We start from the raw sequence: 19997 nt of genomic DNA on the forward strand, positions 1-19997 counted from the left end.
CTGGAAAACGGGTAATCGCTCTCACCAATTCCCGAAGGAATCAAACATTCGCCTGCAGTGGATAAGATTTGTACAAACAAAACGGGCGAATTTTCCCCCAAAGAAAACGGGTAAAGAGGACCCTTTGGATAGACTTGTCATTTGTGGTGACCATTTCACAGCCGAGGATTACGAAGCCATAAACACATCTGATCACCACTCTGTGAATATGAGTTGTTGGTTGACAAGTTCTCCAGATACTGCTCTGTCACAGAATCAATTGTTGAGTTAAAGTGAGAAAAACCTTGAAATGTATTCTTGAAGAGTACATGGAAAAACACGTAAATAAACTTTCTGAAAAACACAAGCATGAAAAAAATTCTCAACAAATCAACTTATTGTTGATTAAATTACCTTTTTAACAGCATCAGCAAATTGGGCTATTTCATTTCAATTGTAAAAAATTGATCAATTTTCCACTTTTTTTTTTAATTTGGTAGAATATTTCCCAATGAGGCTAAACAATCAAACATGTTTTGGTATTCATATGCCACAACAGTCTCTTGAAAGTGGGGTTTGTTCTAACTGTTCACTTTTGGTGGGGTCAAGCTCAGCTGTCAGAAAGACTTCAACGCCAAGGCTACAGTGTATAATATATTTGGGTCCATTATTGATTCATTCTATTTCTGACTCTTGAGTGACTAGAGGGTTTAAAATTATTATATCAAGTCAGAGACGAATCAAACTTTACATTATTTTATGCATTGAACAAGAAAATGAAAATCTACAAACCAATCTGTCTGGTGGAGTCTGTCAGTGTGAACTGCCAGCAGTCAGTCCTGCCACTTGTACACGAAATAGACCGTTTTCTGGCACTTGCAAGTGGCTCAAATTTATATGGCTCAGGGCCAGAAACTCCATAGTATAAATTTCCATCATCCTCCGACTCGTCCTCGGCAATATCGGAATGAAAACATTCAATTTCATCGCCGCTGAAATCACTCTCTGATTCGCATCTCGCCATTGTTCACACGCTGTTTCCGAATGTTCACAAAGTTTTCTGAGAATGTGACGTCATAGCATCTTCAGTAAATTCCGGTCTGTTTTTCGATCACTGACAAAAGTTTTGACCTAAAAGTTAATTTTAGCATATTTTGAGTTTCAAATGTAAGAAAATAATTGCCCAACGATTATATTAATGTGATTACAACCTTCGCATCACGTGAAGTCATCAGCGACCCAAAACCTGCTCTTTAAGAAAATGTGAAAGGAAGAAAGAAATGAGACATGCACCGATGCACGCTTATAGTGCAAAAAACAAACGAGTAAGGCTGATTCATCTTTATATATTCAGTTTTTTTTATATATTTTCTTTATATATTTTCTCAGACCAAACGAGCAAGCCATACTTATATTCCCATACTTTAAAATTCCTCTGCAATTATGAGAGGTTTGAGAATAAACTTCCATATTGTAGACTTCCGAAATGGCTGAAAAGTTTGACATTCACCAATTTGTGTGTTTGTGTGTGGCAGGTGCTTGGAATGAAAGTGGAAAAGGCGAGTCGATTTGGGATCGTTACGTGCACACCCATAAAATATTTGGAGGAGGCAGTGGAGATGTAGCGTGTGACTCGTACCACAAAATCGATGCTGACATCGCTGCACTACAACGACTGAATGCTACACATTACCGCTTTTCACTGTCCTGGCCTCGCATTTTTCCAAGGGGTGTTGTAAATTCCACCAACTACAACAAAGCTGGTGTCGACTACTACAACAAGCTTATCAACAACCTGATAGCATTGAATATTACACCCATGGTCACACTGTACCACTGGGACCTTCCACAGGCACTGCAGGAGAGTATGGGTGGTTGGCTCAATGAGAGCATCATTGAAATATTTGCTGACTATGCAGACTTCTGCTTCAACACCTTCGGTGACCGTGTTCAGCTGTGGTTTACTTTCAATGAGCCATATAACACAGCATGGCTCGGCTATGGCTTAGGTAGGTATCTCTTTTCAAACATACAGCTGGAATTATATGATCTCTCTGCTAGTAAGAGAAAAATATTGGAATGAGTTACAGCAGATACTTCATCACACACACACACACACACACACACACACACACACACACACACACACACACACACACACACACACACACACACACACACACACACACACACACACACACACACACACACACACACACACACACACACACACGCCTTAGAAGCATGAAGCACACCAATTAAAATATGCATGCACAACTACTCACTCGCGTCCACACTGTTCGGTGTGAAGGGGAGGCGGGGGGGGTCCATAGCTAGAATATGGTAAGAATAGTATGGACAGTGTTATTGAGTAGGGTAGCATTATTCTTGTACAAGATATCCTTAGAGGTAAGTCGTATGGCTAAATGTGTGCAGAGGAGGTGGTGAGTGTGAACCTCAAAGCAGAATCGGGTAAGGTTGTATAATGTAAAACCTCCTATAAACAGGCGAGGCCAGGTGGAGGACTTTTGGCATTTAACACCAAAGGCACACAAAAAGTGTTTAGCATTATAAATGCACATCATCACGGGCCGTCTAGCCAGAGGACTGTAGGCCACCACAGTGAAGTGAACTGTGGTGCCCTGCAGAGGGGTGGGGTGGCCATAAAGGCCTATGAGAGGGGCCTGCCATGCATGAGGGTGGTCCCGGAGGTGGAAAGAGCAGTGGCTGTGCGTACGCATGTCAGGTGGAGTCGGACACGAGGAGGTCAACACCTATCTCTCTCTGTTTCATAGCCCCAACGGGAAGCACAGCTTTGGAGACACATGGATGTTACCTCCTCCATCATCCCCCATCTCCTGACAACATCGCTCCTGCCATCCTGCATGACCCGAGCCTGCTCAAGCCAATAACCTGGTATAGCCCAAGACCAACTCATGCCTGTCACAAGTCCTCACCTGCTCTGTATCCCTTCATTGAGAGAGATCGGTATTTTAGTGCCCTTATCGGGGTATTTACTTAGTTATGATAGTACATAAGTTCGGTTTTTCGATGTCGTACCTTCCCTACTTGTTTGTCTTTGTGCACCAGATCCATCCGAGTCCTGTTGTCTCGTTATCGTCGTGTCAAAACAATTGTGAATAAACATTTTAATTATAAGAAATGTCTTTCTCTCTTTTGCCTCCCACACATTTCACCACCAGGTTCGGCTGTTATTTGAACAATCCATGGGGAATAGAACGCAGTAAATCTAACATCGTTTCGGCATCCGCGGAGGCCTTAGATCATCCATGGAGGCTCAGGCGGTCTGTGTTAATGGACCCTGTATGATACGACAACTGCATACATCCAATACCAGATCACACCAAATAAATAACAGTGCAGAGAACACGATCAATGATACTGATTATGTTTTTGCTTGAAGAACACTCATTGATTTACAGCATGTGACCATCTCCCTGGGCATGTTTAAGCCTTTGTCACTGTCTGGAACCAAACATCATTTTCCAAGTTGCTTGCAAGAAAGTAATCATATTTATCTCTGCACTAACAGATCAACACTCACTACTGTGGTTTGACAAGTAGCTGTTGCAATTGAATTTGTCATGTCTTTCTGATCCTTCCCTGCTCTTCACACCATTCCAACCATTCCAACTTGTCGAGTTTTCAACTCTTCCACTACAATTAGATTTTATTTATTTACCCTCTCATTTTAGCCCTCCTGCTGGCATGTAGCATGAAGAAGAGTGATTATCTTTGATTATTTATTATTCTGTCACGTTGTTTCTGTATTGTATGGCTTTCATAATTTTGTGTTTATAGTCAAAGTAGGACTTCTCATTTGCTTTTCTCATGATTACCTAAATTGAAGCATTTGTAAGATTGAAAGATGTGTTATGGCATCCTTTTCATCATGCTTTTTTATGAGCTTTATCTTCAAGTTTGTCTAATCATTTGAAATTCACCAATGGCCAGGCTTGTGATGTTTGATCTTCAGCGTTGACATTTCTTATGTTTTGACATTCTGTGGCTCTTAACAGTGAGCAGATTTCAGCATGATGCTGAAAACGTGGTGCAAAAAATCCCAACTTTTTGTCTCTAATAATGTTTTACATACATTCCATATAATATGTACAATGAAAAGAAATCGTTCAAAAAATGGGGGTGAAGCTTCAATAATTTCTTGCGATTGTTTCATAGGCGTCGCAGCCCCTGGTGAGTTTGAACCATTGGAAAATCCTTACAAAGTTGCACACAACATCATCCGATCACACGCCGAAGTCTGGCACATTTACGATGACAAATATCGAAATATTCAGGGAGGACAGGTAAGGATGGTGTATATTGAGAAGTAAGCTTCAATTGGTAATAAGGCTGTAGATGTGTTTGAAACAGTTATCTTTTGAACCGTTTCCATGACACTTCCTCATGACCCAAGTTCAGCTTGTTTGTAAACCTTATACAGAAAAATGCTGTTAAAAATAAAACGTCACGAGCATTTTTTAAAAATATTCCCAAACACTCTTTGATGTCAGTGTATTTATTTCCACCACTGAAGGTTATGTTTTCATCCCTGTTTGTCTGTGAGCAGGATATTTCGAAAACTTATGGACGGATTTGGGTGAAACTCGGTGGACACTGGGTGTGTGATAAGGACTAATTGGTTAGATTTTGGTGAAGATCCGAATCCAGATCTGGATACTGGAATTTTTCAAATGATTCTTCGCCATTGAGAAATCGGGCCAAAAACGACATATTGCATGATATCTCAAAAAATTATGGACGGATTGGGACGAAATTTAGTGGATGAGTTGGGTATGTGACAAGGACAAGCCAATTAGGTTTTAGTTAAGGTCCTGATGCAGATCCGACCAATCAGTGGGATACAAAACGTAAAATGTTCAGTCTGGCAGAGGTATGTACTCTCCTGAGTACCGTTCTAGTCTGCAACCTGGAGTGAAAGAGGATCGCAGGGAAAACAGTAACTGTATCAATACAGTACAAACGACCAAATGTACGATGGGACTATTTATGTACAGTGGTTGGAGGGGTTTGGAGAGGACCAGAGGTAATGTAATTAGTATAATGGACTTGATTGACCAACATTACCACATTCAGACTGTCTAAAATCGTTTTTGAAACTTGTAGGTTTGGGGCATTCTTTGCATTTTCAGTGAGGGGGTTCTGTTCACGAATTGTATGTGGTGACCGTTTTTACAGCCATTTTTCCCTGCTGTGCAGGGGTTTGGCTTTTTGTGAGGCAATGTTTTTATGGCCGGATGCCCTTCCTGACGCCAACCCTGGTCGCCTCTTACGACACACAGGGATATGGTACACCTATTCTAACCAGGGCATACACCGGGACCAGTACACTGGCACTCATTTCGCCGACCTCGGAAGGATGACAGGCTGAGTCAACCCCCTGGTGTTAATTCAGCAGCCAACGGGGCTTGAACTCAGGACACTGGGATCCCAAGCCGCCACCCTAACCACTAAGCCAACACCAGGCTTACGAATTGTATGTGGGTAGAGAGAAAATTTATAACAATCTTTATTAAAGTTTGGTGTTACATAGGAATATGAACTAAACAAACATCGGTCAGAAGCTACAAGTAAGGGTAGGTTTCAGATGCGAGATTGTGTTTGAGATAAGGCCGTGATTTTTGAGCCAGCACAGATTATTAGTGCTAGATTAGAAGCTGGCCAATAATTGGAAACATCAGAAAAAGAAGGGTGCGAAGAAAGATGTGAAAGACGTGAAAGATACCAGAGTGCCAATGCAATCATATGCAAGGAAGAGGTTTACATGATTCGGAGAAGTCAGGCTGCAGGTGAGGAGAGTGGAGGGAAGGTGTAAGAACATGAATGAGGCCTTGCTGGGACAGCAGCTAGGATGTGTGAAAAAACGAAAGGAGGGAGGATGAAAAGAGAGTCATTCATACAGAAAAAGCTATTTAAGGAATGGCAAGGTAATGGGTAGGAGAATAAGAGGACAAGGTATGAGAGGAAGAAAAAAAAAGAGAGGCAAATAAAGTAGTGGTAAAGGCTAGACGGGAGGTGTAAAGAGGTGGTATGAGATGGTCGACTGAGAAGAGCATGAAAAGTAATAACTATAAGGTGACTAAGAGCAGAGAAAGGGCTTCAAAGGATGTTGGGGATATTATGGTGATTAGGATCAGTTAAAGGGAGATGCTTAATGAGGAGAAGGACATTCTTGGTAAATGGAAGGATAATATTGTAGAACCAGACTCTGTGTTGTCATGGTTAGAGCGTGCAATCCAAGTCTGGGAGGTTCGAAGTTGAAACCCCAGCCTCGTCATACCAAAAACGAGAAATTGTATGTGCTGCTTCCATGCTTGATACTCAGCAATTAAATGGTCAAGAGCGTGGACAATCCCTTAATAATTGGTATCCATAGGGAGGATGAGATTGGGAAATGCCCCTTTGAGTGCAGTGAGCAAAGTGTCGTCAATGTTGTGGTGTCCACTGGTACTGTACCCAGAGTGCCTGGGAAGTGATGGCACTTCCCCCCAAGCTCAGTGGTTTTGTTTGTCTCATCGGAATTTCCTGTGATGTGTCTCGTGTATGCGTCTGTATGTCCATGTGTGCAAAATGTGTGCGTGGCAGCTGCTCGATGAGACTTAGATCCTGAAAAAGAAAAGAATGACTGCGCTGTGGTCACAAACTGTGACACAAAAATATATATTTTTCGCCTCCTCTGTCCACTCAACTCCCTTATCCTTGCTGTTTAACATCTCAGCTTACCTTCTCTAATCTGTCTTATTCACCTTGTGTCATGTCTGTCCTGTGTTTCCATGTGAATGAATAAGATTAGATGGAGCTGTGTCTGTCCTGTGTTCCCATGTGAATGAATAAGATCAAATAGAGCCATACCTGTCCCGTGTCCCCATGTCAATGAATAAGGTTAGATAGATTAAGATTCAGTTATTTCGAACAGGGGATTTACCTTTACATCTGTTCCCTCAGTTTTGGTGTGTGTGTGTGTGTGTGTGTGTGTGTGTGTGTGTGTGTGTGTGTGTGTGTGTGTGTGTGTGTGTGTGTGTGTGTGTGTGTGTGTGTGTGTGTGTGTGTGTGTGTGTGTGTGTGAGAACAGTGCAATTGGGAAACATTCAATGCGCTATTAAAATATTAACTCGACACCTCTCATCCTTGTCAGCTTCCACCATGGTTATATCAGAATGAGCTGATTCATCACATGGTCACGGATAGTTTAATCCTATTACGGTGCCGTTCAAATATTACATAGTGCTATTTTTTAGGGAGGTGCGGACGGGCTTGATCAAACCTTACTAATAATATTTATTCGACATATGATTACATTTTTCGGGGTTTCTCATCGTGATTAACACTTGACCCAAACAAAGCCAATGCAATGGAAATTTGATGCAACAAACCCGGACAATTTGGAATCAGCAGAGGCCTACAGGGCCAATGTGTTAGGCCCACCAGAAAAAACAAGATGGTAGCCAGATCATTTTGTCTGGGTGCCATGGTGGGTGGAGTCAAGTGACCAATGCGAGTGTGGTCCGGCAGTTGTCTGACGAATGGGTGAACATTTCAAAAAATGGACCAACAACAACAACAACGTTGAGATCCTGTAGACCTCAAACATTTCGCAGGTTAAGAAGAGAAATAAAAGATAGATGTGGACAATGGGAGGGTTGAATGAATGAATTGATGAGAGGGAAATGACTGATGGGAATCTCTCTGAGGGAAAGGAAGAGGAATGAGGATATCAGGAGGTTTGCAGGAATAAGAGATATTAGTGAAAATGCGTGGAGCTACATCCGCCTTGTTTGGAGAACATGCTCAGGTGGAAGGAGAGGAATGTGGTCAGGCAGTCCTTTGATATGAATGAAATTATCAGCAAGAATAGTGGCAGATAAATATTGTGATTTAGACAGATATGACAGAGTGGATGTGCAGACAGCGGATGCTCAAGATAGAAGGGTATGGAGAGGGAAACTCAAGTGGCCAACCACAGAACGAGGTGCGATTAAATGGGGCCATTATTAAAGGTTGTACAATAGTCTCGTATCACAGAGTATGATAGTACTCCATATGTAGGGATGGCATGGGAAAAAATGACCACCCATTAAAATGTGTACAAAATGATACACTTAAAATCTACTACAGAGTGAAGTCATAAGCATTTAAAAGCCATACCTTTTATTCTCAAATTAGTAGTAGTAGTAATAGTCGTCGTAGTAGTAGATATTCTTCAATCTAAGTAAACCTATTTGGGTCAATTAAGTACTATAATATTAAACTCTTGCTCACATCAAAATTTCCAATGCCAAATGCAGTTTATATTGTGAATTTATTTATTGGCTGATGTTTTGGCTTTGTGGTTAGGGTGGTGGCTTGGGATCCTCGAGGGACTGAGTTCGAGCCCCGCTGGCCACTGAATTAACATCAGGGGGGTTGACTCAGCCTGTCATCCTTCCGAAGGTCGGAGAAATGAGCACCAGTATACTGGTAATTATCCCTGCAGGGTCGAAGGTGATTAAAGGGTTGGCGTCAGGAAGGGCAACCGGCCGTAAAAACATTGCCACAAGAAAGGGTACGATGATTGGAGCCCGCAAAAAGCTGACCCCTGCTCAGGGATAAAGGCTTTAAGATGGTGTGATGATGATTTATTGGCTGATGTTTTCACTCTGTAGTCTATCCAATGAAAAATTATGCCTATCTAACTCAATGAAGGTTCATACACTGTACATTTCTTACTTAAACTTTTTATATCACCAGAAAGCACCACAACCACCAAATTTTCTGAAAATTTTAAGTCATGATCAACTTTATTGAGCTATTAATTCTCTTTCTGTGTTTGCACATATTCAGTACCATGTATTTCTGCCATCGGACACAATGACACTTTGCGTCAAATTGCAATATCATAAATACATGGGCTACATGTACCAATGACTGCACATCCAGCAAATTATACAAACTAGCAGAGTATCCACCCAACATGTGATCTTGTTCCAAGTATGCAACAAGTTCTTCTGATGCATACCTTTACTTGGGTGGTGTCGAGGCAACTGACAGCTCTGTAGAGGCAAAATAAAATAACCTGAGTTGCTTGTGTGAAGAAAAAACATACCCACTGCTTATAATTCAAAACACCTCACTCCACTGGAAAATGTCGGGACACAAACACTGCACTGTAAATGGAGACTTGTAATACCCTCTCCCACCTGGAGGTGGCGCGACACGATATACATTTACATAGAGCATGAATTATAGTAAGGAGGAAGAAACATTGTTGGGGAAGCTCAACACATTGTCTTGGGTGGATCCAGGAATTTCAAGAAAGGGGGACTGCACCAGGCCATAGTGCTGAATGGAGACGGGGGGAGGGGAGGGTAGTGGGGGTCCTTCCCCAGGAAACTATGAAAAATTGATTGTCAGAAATGGCATTTCGTGCGTTGTCGGAAGTTTTCTGCAGTTCATTGCATTCTTCCCTGGCCCAACATTTCAGCAGATTCGCGATGACTAATGGGCAAAAGTGACAAACTTGCCCAGCCATTCCTGAGTTGATTAATAAATTAAAAAGTCCTGCCCATACCCATAGTGGGAAATGATGGTGTTGACCAACTGTGTTCTGGGCTAAGCCTGGCCAACGTAGAGCAGAGGTTTTCCCAACAGATATCAGATATGATGGCAGAATGTGAATTATTTTATTAAGCGTGAATGATGCCATTTTGGAAAAGATGGTGCTTGTGTTTACAAACGAAAATGTCACACACATTTTTTTGACAATGGCACGAGCATTTCCTTGTCCTGGAACAGGATATGTGGGTGCCATTGTCCACACCCCTCATCGAGCGCGTTACTGGACTCGTCCACCCGATAGTGCTGAGCACTTGATAATGCTTGCTGCTTCATGCTTACTCATTGCAACCTGACACACAGTGTACACACACGCATTACCACTGACAACAATGTGGTGGGCCTTGCATGGATTGTGGTACTGTATATGCGAGCACAATGGAAAATACCTCTTTTATACCTTCAGTGACGAAGTCGTCAGTGGCATTATGTTTTCAGGTTGTCCGTCCGTCCGTGCTAGTTCTCTGTTTTCTCTGCAACCATTTATCTGATTGACACTAATTTTTCACCATATGTATGACTCCTCATGTAGAATGTTTTTATGATAAATATGATGTCATAGGTCACGTAGTGTGGCAGCCATGTTGAAAGAAAGGAAAAACTTTGGACATCTGTATCTCTGACACTGCACCATGGAAAAAATTGAAACTTGGCACGTGTTCTTCCAGAATTTAGGGATAAATAGAGTGAAAATATCAGTATGTGTAAAAGTGAAACCAAAACATGTGCAAAGTCCGTGGAGGTAGGGTGTGCTTCTCTGAACCCCGCCACCCACCCCCATCCCCTCCTCGGATCTGCCCTTGAATTGTTGAACAAGAGTGTCCTGGAGCTCTGGAAGTGTTCTGGGAGGCAATGGAATGTATTTTATTGTCTTCTGTACTCCAACATGTCCACACATGTTCCTGAAGTTTAAGATCAGGAGATCTCACTGGCAAATTCATTCAATTAAGTACTATAATATTATTGCTTCCTATTCTGATTATGAACTAGTACTATATGTGTATCCTTGTGAACTAGTACTATACGTGTGTCCTTCTGAATTAGTACGATACGTATATCCTTGCGAACGAGTACTACACATGTTTCCTTGAAAACTAGTACTAGTACGATACGTGTATCCTTGTGAACTTGTACTATACGTGTATCCCTGTGAACTAGTACTCCATGTGTATCCTTGTGAACTAATATTATATGTGCATCCTTGTGAACTAGTATTATTGTTATTTTGTCTCAAAGGTTGATCTTTTGCAGAAGTTGAGTGGTATATCATGAATCGACGTTAAAATGCTAAAAACATTGTTGTACAGGTATCTATTGTGCTGAATTCCTACTGGGGAGAGCCCTTAGACCCTAATTCACCATTGGACATGGAAGCGGCACAGCGTTATGTGCAGTTCTCTCTCGGTTGGTTCGCCCATCCTATCTATGTCAATGGAGAATACCCACATTTGATGAAGAGTAAGGTCGAGGAACGAAGCCCACCTGGAAAGTCTCGCCTTCCAGAATTTACGGAGGAACAAAAAAAGTGGATCCAAGGTATGCACATTGAGCCAACAAACAAAATAATACCAAACAAAATGGTGGATGACAAAAACAGATATTCTTTCACATGCATATTTTATGACATCATAATGACATGAGCATTTCCATTCATAACTTGCATCTTTGCTATTATCAGAATTTTTTTTAAATACAGGCTATGTAAAGAGCAAAAGAAGCTCTTTTGCTCCGATGATGCATCAGCGCCCGAAACATCACCTTCTCTTTGCTTCCCACGGCTGTGAAGTCCTTCAATCAATGCCTTTTTAATTTCAGGTTTTCTTCTAACAGTGCTGAAAAAACATTTCATAAGTAAACGTCATTGGGAGATGTGGTGGGCTTGGGATACTAGGATCCTGTGGTCAAATCCCAGTTTGCTGTTGAATTAATACCAGGTGGGGTTTATTCTGCCTGTCATCCTTCTGCGGTTGGCAAACTGAGTGCCAGCATGCTGGTATCCTGGTGTCAGAGTGGTGACCTGTACAGGATTGTGCCCAATAGCCAAGGAGACTGTTTCGGCAGCACCAACGCTCTGCACAGAGTATTGTCCCAATGGATGGATGGTTCACTACGAGGGCAACTTCTCAGGCTTTCCAGGATCTCCAGACCTGAGGCCACCACCCACGTATAACTCTGTAATCTGGCGGGTTGCTTAGCAACCACAGATGCTGCCGATTGATACTACCAAACTGAGCAGGGTCCTCATCCTCAACTATCACATTACCTTACCAGTGGTTTGGTCCCACCAATTGGGGAGCCGCACTCTCAATGTTCACCCATTTATTAAATACGTATGATCATGCAAACCATGCTGAACTTGGGCTGGGGGTAGAAGCGACCGGTGGGGTTAAACGTCCCCTCTATTTATTTGAACACACTGAATTGAGCCAATGAAGGAAATAAAGATACTCGAGCAGGTTTGAAACACTTTAACAAAACTTCTCAAAAAGCGCATATTAAGAGGGCATATAAGTATCAATCAGCACAAATGGCAATCAAAGCAATCAGACCTAAAATAAACAGTAATCTTATTTGTTAGCCACTTAAAAGTCCCTCATACAGTCTTAACTTAGCCTATACACAGGACTGGCACTCTATCCGAATCATTCCGGGGAAATATAGAGGAAAAATGGGGGGCAGCAGAGCAATGTTTTTGTGACAACCTCTGACTCATCCAGGCATGTGCGGGCCAATCCAAAAGTGTGGGGAAGGAAAGAGGGAAGGTATTAAAGGAATCCATACATCAGTACCATACTCTGTGCAGAGCATTGGTGCTGCCTAAGCAGTGTCCCAGGCTATTGGGCACAATCCTGGATGGGTCACAACTCCGACTCAGGATACCAGCAAACTGATACTCATTTTGCTGATCTCAAAAGGATGAATGACAGGTTGAGTCAACCCCACCTGGTATTAATCCAACAGCCAAGCAGGATTTAAACTCGCAACCCCAGGATCCCAAGTCCACCACTCTAGCCAACAAGCCAACACCAGGCATAATTAAAAGAATGGGAGTATGTGTATGTAAATGAATTGAGAAGAATGGCATATGCAGTGTTAGCTTTAGAGGAAAGGTGTGAGGTGTGAATGTAAACCTCGCTTAGACTGGTCAAGAAGGACAATCGTTGATAGCTCTTTAAATCGTGATACTCCTTGGTGCATCTCAAGTGGCCGAATTAGCGATTGTTAGAGGACAGTAAGAGAAAGATCATGTATTTCAGTAATGGAGCTACATTTTCGCAATTGGGACCTCGTGCTCTCTCTCTCTCTCTCTCTCTCTCTCTCTCTCTCTCTCTCTCTCTCTCTCTCTCTCTCTCTCTCACTCTCACTCTCACTCTCACTCTCACTCTCACTCTCACTCTCACTCTCACTCTCACTCTCACTCTCACTCTCACTCTCACTCTCACTCTCACTCTCACTCTCACTCTCACTCTCTCTCTCACTCTCGTGCTGTGGTCCCCATGCTCGACTCGTCACACCGTAGCCAGCTCAGCGCTGCTTGGCCCAGCTGCAGCACAAATGGTTCGTGCAGGTGACTCCGTGGCATGAACAGGCAGGTAGCTTCTCCTCGAGTTCTCAGCATTCCTCTTTCGGGCAGGCAGAGCCATGTGGGGAGCAAAGTTCATGCGGGCGGAGATCCTGGGTTTGGACGCCATGCCATGCTCTTCAACCTGGCATGATGCATCGCCATTGGCTGTAGCTCACACTGGCGACCAATGAGAGCATGATTAAAACTTGTCCACCACGCTCCAAGGCACAGCACCTCGAGCGACAGTCGTGGTGGTTCATTTTCTATTCTCTCTGGCAGGCGCTTCTTGTACGCTCATACAAATGCTCCATGGCTGTGTTTTGAAACGTGTACGAACGATGTGAGATAATATCTATTGAAGAAAGGGGAGGGATTTGTAAAAATAAAAAAGGGTTTTTTACCCAATAATGGCATGAAAAATGATTCGGATGAAGTTTGGGGAGGAGAATGAAATGAATGGGATTGCAAGTACTACAAAATAACCATGATATATTAAATGAACGGATAGAAAGACGATTACGAGAAGGAGAATCAGAGAGAAGGGAAAAGATATAACTAAACCCACACAACGCATTTGATCTGTTTCCCTTTAGACAATGGGTGGGGAATATATCTGTGTCCATAAACTAATGACATGACTGATTCTTGGAAGTCCTACATGTCCATGGATGTTCTCTCCCTGGGGACCAGTTTCATAAGTCACAATATCTTAGGGTCTTGAGTTTGAGCCCCTGTTGGGCCGTTAAAGAGTATTTATGTTTTTTACTGATATCGAATATATTTGTGACAATAATCATACATTTGTTTTTAGGTACATCAGATTTTTTTTCACTCAACTATTACACAACACGTCTGGTGAAAAACCGACACGTTTATGGTAACATATGGCGAGGCTATGAGGCTGATATAGAAGTGTATCTGTTTACCGATCCAATGTGGCCAAAGGCAGCTGCTTCCTGGCTTCGATGTGTCCCTTGGGGCCTCAGGTAAGCAATAAACAAATTACTTATTGCCACTTCAACACCTGTTGAGAATTGTGACATCTGTTGCATGATTGTATGATAAAAACATAAAATCGAAAGTCGGACAACAAATTGGAAACTCGGAAATTGGTCGCAGGAGCAGAATTCTTTATTGATATGTTCATGTTAAACAAGTGCATATTATATATACAGAATAAATGAAAATAAATTTTAAAAAGAAGATATTGAATGAAAACAGGAAAAGTGGCATGCGTTTGCCGGTGTGGAGGAAATAATTATATTAATGTATTCTAAATTGTAATTGTGCTGGTGTTTTATAAATTTAATTTTTATGCTATAAGTCGAAGTCGAATGTCAGTGTTCCTTCCCTTTGGCCAAGAGTCTTTGCCCTAAATCTTGATAAAAAAAAAATTTGTCTTGTTATGGAACGATGTGACCTGGGCTGATAACAGCAAACTTTTGCTGTAATTACATCATGTGCTTCTCACCGAGAAGACACGTACTGTGGTTAGAGTTAACAGCCCCCGCCACTCTCCCATGAAAAGCATATAAATGCCTTGAAATGTAATCGTGTTTTAGTGCAAGCACCTGAGGATGTATAGCACCTCAGTGGGTTGTACTCCAAGAGAGTGCAAGCATGTGTGGATGTATACCATCTTAGTGGGTTTTACTCCACTTTAGTGCAAGCACGTGTGATGTATACCATCTCAGTGGGTTGTACTCCAAGAGAGTGCAAGCACGTGTGGATGTATACCATCTCAGTGGGTTGTACTCCAAGAGAGTGCAAGCACGTGTGGATGTATGCCATCTCAGTGGGTTGTACTCCAAGAGAGTGCAAGCACGTGTGGATGTATACCTCCACAGTGGCTTGTACTCCTTGTTACTTAAGTTGCTACCAAGTATAAGAAAACTCTCTGATGTAATGTACTTTCATGTTGTGGAAAATGAATTAATCGGGTTGGTTTAACGGTTAACTAAAAAAGTAAGAATAAATAAAATAGAACCAAATAATATTGCAATTAATGGGGGTTCTCAAGTTCATTGTGTGAAGTGTACGAGGGAACAGGAACACGATACATTTAAAACCGAGTCGGCTGGACGTTCAACCCTGCAAGGGAAATAAGATTCCACAGCAATGCAAGAATTCTACAACGATCACTACGAGGTTGGGTGAAAAAAATCCTCATCACCGGCTTGGTGTCCCTTCTCGCAAACTGGAGGTAGAGCACGGATGTAGAGGGGTCCATTTCACTTTCTCAGGGATGGGTGAGCTACGGCCATGAAGGTCACAATTGACCCACCTACCATGTTCTAATCTCACGAATGGCCAATAATGTAAGCTATTTTAAGTGTGGTCATTAATATTAGCCTCCACAATGGTCAACCTCATACTATGGGGGCCCACATAACAAAGTAGTGGAACCAGTAGAGTTACAAAAATGTAAGCTACATTATTAAACTATGCACATACTACAATCATAGTCATGGATGGTACTCAATTCAAAGGACAAACAAATACTAGTTCTTAATCCTAATAAAGGGCTGGCAGGATGTCCTTGCAGAGATTTTAGTCGGGCAGACTTTGAGTGCAGCGCACACTCGCAACTGGGCCGTCTCTCCTGGGTTGGAACCTCGACTCAGCTATAAACTGTCATCCCTGTTTTATAGGCAGGGTGATTCATCAATGTGTGTGCTGTCCCTCAGATAGATGCTAAGCTGGCATGCTGGCTGTCGGCATTATTTGGTGGATGTTGAAGATCCCACTGTGTCCGTTGCGAAGAGAAGGCGAGCCATCGCCAGCACCATGGCCAAATAGGTCCTCAAGATAGCCGTTCACCACCATTTCAGAACATCCCCCCATCCAAAAGCAGGATCTTTTCCACCCTTGTCAACACCCAAGTCCACCTCCTTCCAAATTTCCAATTGTTCTTCGCAGAATTTGTTTCTGCATCCATCTTGTCCACCTTATGTATCCTCCCCTACCCCTCATTCCTCCCCCAACCCTCATTCCTCCCCACATCCCTTATTTATCCAAGTCTCCCGCTATTTTGTCTTTCAACCCTGCTGTTGGTGTTTTCCCACCCCGATTCCCCTTCTCTACTGTTCCTTTTGTTCTGTTGCATCCTGATTCGTTCAGTGTTCTTGCTCTTCCATGAGCCTTGACTTTGTATTCAAAAGTAAAGAACCAAACAAAAAACCTACAGGGGGAACAGCATCATTGGCACAGATGTGCCCCCAGTAAATGATGCAACCAGTAAGCAGGTACTGCATACGAAACAAAAGATACTGATACTGACATTAGCATTAGATTAAAAACAATGAATTCACAAAGGTCAATGTAAGAAAGAGACCTCAATTACTTCAGATCAAAATCATAATTATTATGAAGTGTTTTCAATTCACACTTAATACAATCATGAAATGCATTCTGGGAACAGAATATATGTGCTTTATTGGCTTTGTTGCTGCATTAATGGTGATTGCATTATCTGCAGAAACTTCATCAAAACTGATATTCCAACAAAAACTTATTCCGCTAATTTTTACCCTCGACCCTGACCCAGATATTTTTACCCTGACCATTGTCAGGTCAGGCCAGATTAGATCTGTGACTTGCTACTGGTATCATGTAAACCTGTACTAACTTGTTCCATGGTCGGGTTGGTGGCAACTAAACCGTCTCCCCCACCAGGTGTTTTGATGAGGAGGGTGTTTGTCAAAGGGCGGAGGAACTCCTTGTTAGCCAACGGTGTCTGCGGACATCCTCCAGCAGTTGGGTTACTTTTTATTAACCTCCGCCATCTTCGAAGATGGATGGAGGTTACTATACTGTTTTCACCCCTTTCTGTTTGTTTGTTTGTTTGTTAACAGTATTACGGAAAAACTCCTCGACGGATTTCGACGAAACTTGGTGGGGGGGTTAGGTATGGTCCAAGGATCATGCCATTAAATTTTGGACTTGGTTCCCCCCCCCAAAAAAAAAAAATTGGTAGAGAAAATTTTTTTTTTTTGCATTTCTACATGTTTTAAGTGATTTCCAATCCCCCCCCCTAAAATTTTTTTTACCTCCCCCCCAAAAAATAGACAAAAATTTTTTTTTTGCATTTCTACATGTTTTAAGTGATTTCCAACCCCCCCCACCCCCCAAAAATTGTTACCCCCCAAAAATAGAGAATTTTTTTTTTGCATTTCAACATGTTTTAAGTGATTTCCACCCCCCCCAAAAAAAATTGTTACCCCCCAAAAAAATAGAAAATTTTTTTTTTTGCATTTCTACATATTTTAATTGATTTTCATTCCCCCCCAAAAAAAATTGAAAAAATTTTTTTTTTTTGCATTTTTACATGTTTTAAGTGATTTCCAACCCCCCCCCAAAGAAATTTACGCCCCCCCCCCAAAAAGGAATTTTTTTTATTTTTTTGCATTTCTACATATTTTAAGTGATTTCCAATCCCCCCCCCCAAAAAAAATTGTTTGAGAATTTTTTTTTTTGCATTTTTACATGTTTTAAGTGATTTCCAACCCCCCAAAGAAATTTACCCCCCAAAAGAAAGAAAAAATTTTTTTTTTTTTTTGCATTTCTACATATTTTAAGTGATTTCCAATCCCCCCAAAAAAATTGTTTGAGAATTTTTTTTTTTTGCATTTTTACATGTTTTAAGTGATTTCCAACACCCCCCAAAGAAATTTACCCCCTCCCCAAAAAAAGAATTTTTTTTTTCATTTTTACATGTTTTAAGTGATTTACAATCACACCCCCCCCCCCCCCCCAAAAAAAAAATGGAGAAAAGAACGATAACTCTCAGCACTGTTGACATCATATTTAATAAATAAGATATAAGGTTCACTTGAGTGACCCAGCAGTATTGGCGGCGGAGGTTTTGCACTCTCCCGAGTGCTCCCCCTCCAGTTAGGAGGTTGGTGGCAGGATTTGCACTCCGGCCACCGTAAAACCCTTCATTCCGCAAAACACAAAAACGCAAAGAAATCTGAAAACCCACTCCGTGGGAGTACCTCCTGTGCAGCTTCCCTTCCCAGGGCAGCTAACCGGATGACAGGATTGGGGCAAAGCCCTTCGGGACCCCAAATCTTTGATGATAGGAAGGAAACCACGGGTAACATCCCTGGGTCAGATTGCGGGAGAGTGTGTCGGAGTGGTGCTGAGGTATCGTCCACCAGACGGCGGTCTCCTTGGGTTAACCTGAGGCGGTCCCTTCGGGTGGGTGCCTGGAATGTCCTATCCCTAAGAGAGGATGATAACCTGTCTCTGTTATCATCTGAGCTCAAGCATTTGGACATCGGAATTGCAGCACTCTCTGAGGATTGGACACTGGACTGTGGCGAGATCATGGCGGGTGGTTACACCTACTATTGGTTGGGTCACTCTGAAGGTAACCATGGCCAAGGAGTTGCTGTAGCTGTGTCCAATAAGCTGACTCCAATGATAATTGAGGTAACACCGGTCAACGAGCTTATTATGAGACTAAGGATTTGTCACTCCTTTGGTGTCATTTCCCTGGTCTCTGTTTATGCTTCGACTGAAGCGAGTGATCTCACCGTGAAGGATGCATTCTACGCCACGCTCGAGCCTGTGGTTGATCAATGACTCAGACGAGATACACTTCTATTCTTGGGGGATTTCAATGCATCGACTGAAACTGATAGGGATGGTTATGAGACATGTGTTGGTCCCCATTGGTCAGGAACTGTGAACCTGAATAGCACTAAGTTCCTTGACTTTGTGAGAAGTCATGGACTTAGGGTGGCCGGTTCATGGTTTCAGCACACACAAGCTCATCACTGGACTTAGTATTAAAACGCTGGCGGTGTGGCAAAGGAGATTGACCATATCCTCAATGATGGTCACTGGAGGATGATCCAGAACTGCAGGGTCAACCAGAGTGCTCATTTCCTTAATACCGAACACAGGCTTGTTAGAGCAACTCTTAAGTTGCACCTTAAATCCAGGAGAATGGTACCATCTCAGCCTAAGCTGGATGTTGGCAAGCTCAAGGATGAGAGGGTAGCTGAGGAGTTTGCAAATAAGCTGAGTGGAGATTTGGGGGGTCTGTATGCTTTGGGGGGTCCTGAAGAGTTGTGGAGTGCCTTCAAGATCACCGTCCTTGATGTTGCCGGTGGATGTCTTGGAACTCACCGGAGGGCAAAGAAGAATTTTGTCCCTCAAGGGACACTGGACACCATTGACCAGAGTCACAGGGCCAGGCTGAATGGCAGAACTGAGCTGTTCAGGGAGCTGAGGCGTAAAACTGTACATGCGCTCAGGGTGGAGAAGGAGGCCTATGTGCGAGGAATCCGTGAGGGGGTAGAGCATCACCTGTGGTCAAGTGATTCTCATCCTGCTTGCAGAGGAATTTGTGCATTGCATTCCTCCATGCCCATCCCTTGGTGTACTGCAGTTAGAGCGGACGGTGGGAGGCTCTTGACAGAGGAGTCCGAAGTGAAGGCCCACTGGGCTGGTTACTTTCAGCGGTTCTACCAGGCTGATCCACCAGCTGTCAAGTTGGACGTCAGGGGTGTTACAATAACTGTTGCTGATCCTCCAATCAACTGTGGTCCACCTTCGCTTGTGGAAACAGGCTGCGGTGAACCGGTTGAAATGGGGTAAAGCTCCAGGGATCTGTGGCATCCATGCTGAACTTCCCAAAGCTGGTGGAAATGCTGCACTCATGTTGTTGCATGCAGTTCTGTGCTCTGCCTGGAACACAGGCATCATCCCAACTGACTGGAAGAGGGGCCTTGTTGTCCCTCTCTGGAAAGGGTTGGGTGATCGCCAAGACTACAACAACTACCGAGGGGTGACGCTGCTCTCAGTGCCG

General features: G+C 42.8%; 1 protein-coding gene across 1 annotated transcript in view; it reads left to right on the top strand.

The window, feature by feature from the left end:
* The window catches only part of LOC147032931 (uncharacterized), a 209944-nt gene that overhangs the window by 148428 nt on the left and 41519 nt on the right, over positions 1–19997 (top strand). The window contains exons 21-24 of the mRNA XM_085850977.1: positions 1515–1988; positions 4180–4307; positions 10920–11148; positions 13989–14163. Coding sequence (XP_085707103.1) covers positions 1515–1988; positions 4180–4307; positions 10920–11148; positions 13989–14163 — 1006 coding nt within the window. The remainder of the gene's footprint in view (positions 1–1514; positions 1989–4179; positions 4308–10919; positions 11149–13988; positions 14164–19997) is intronic.

The sequence above is a fragment of the Eptatretus burgeri genome, chromosome 2, assembly GCF_056783735.1.
Source record: "Eptatretus burgeri isolate ZD-2024b chromosome 2, Ebu_testis_v1, whole genome shotgun sequence".
NCBI classification, from domain to species: domain Eukaryota; kingdom Metazoa; phylum Chordata; class Myxini; order Myxiniformes; family Myxinidae; genus Eptatretus; species Eptatretus burgeri.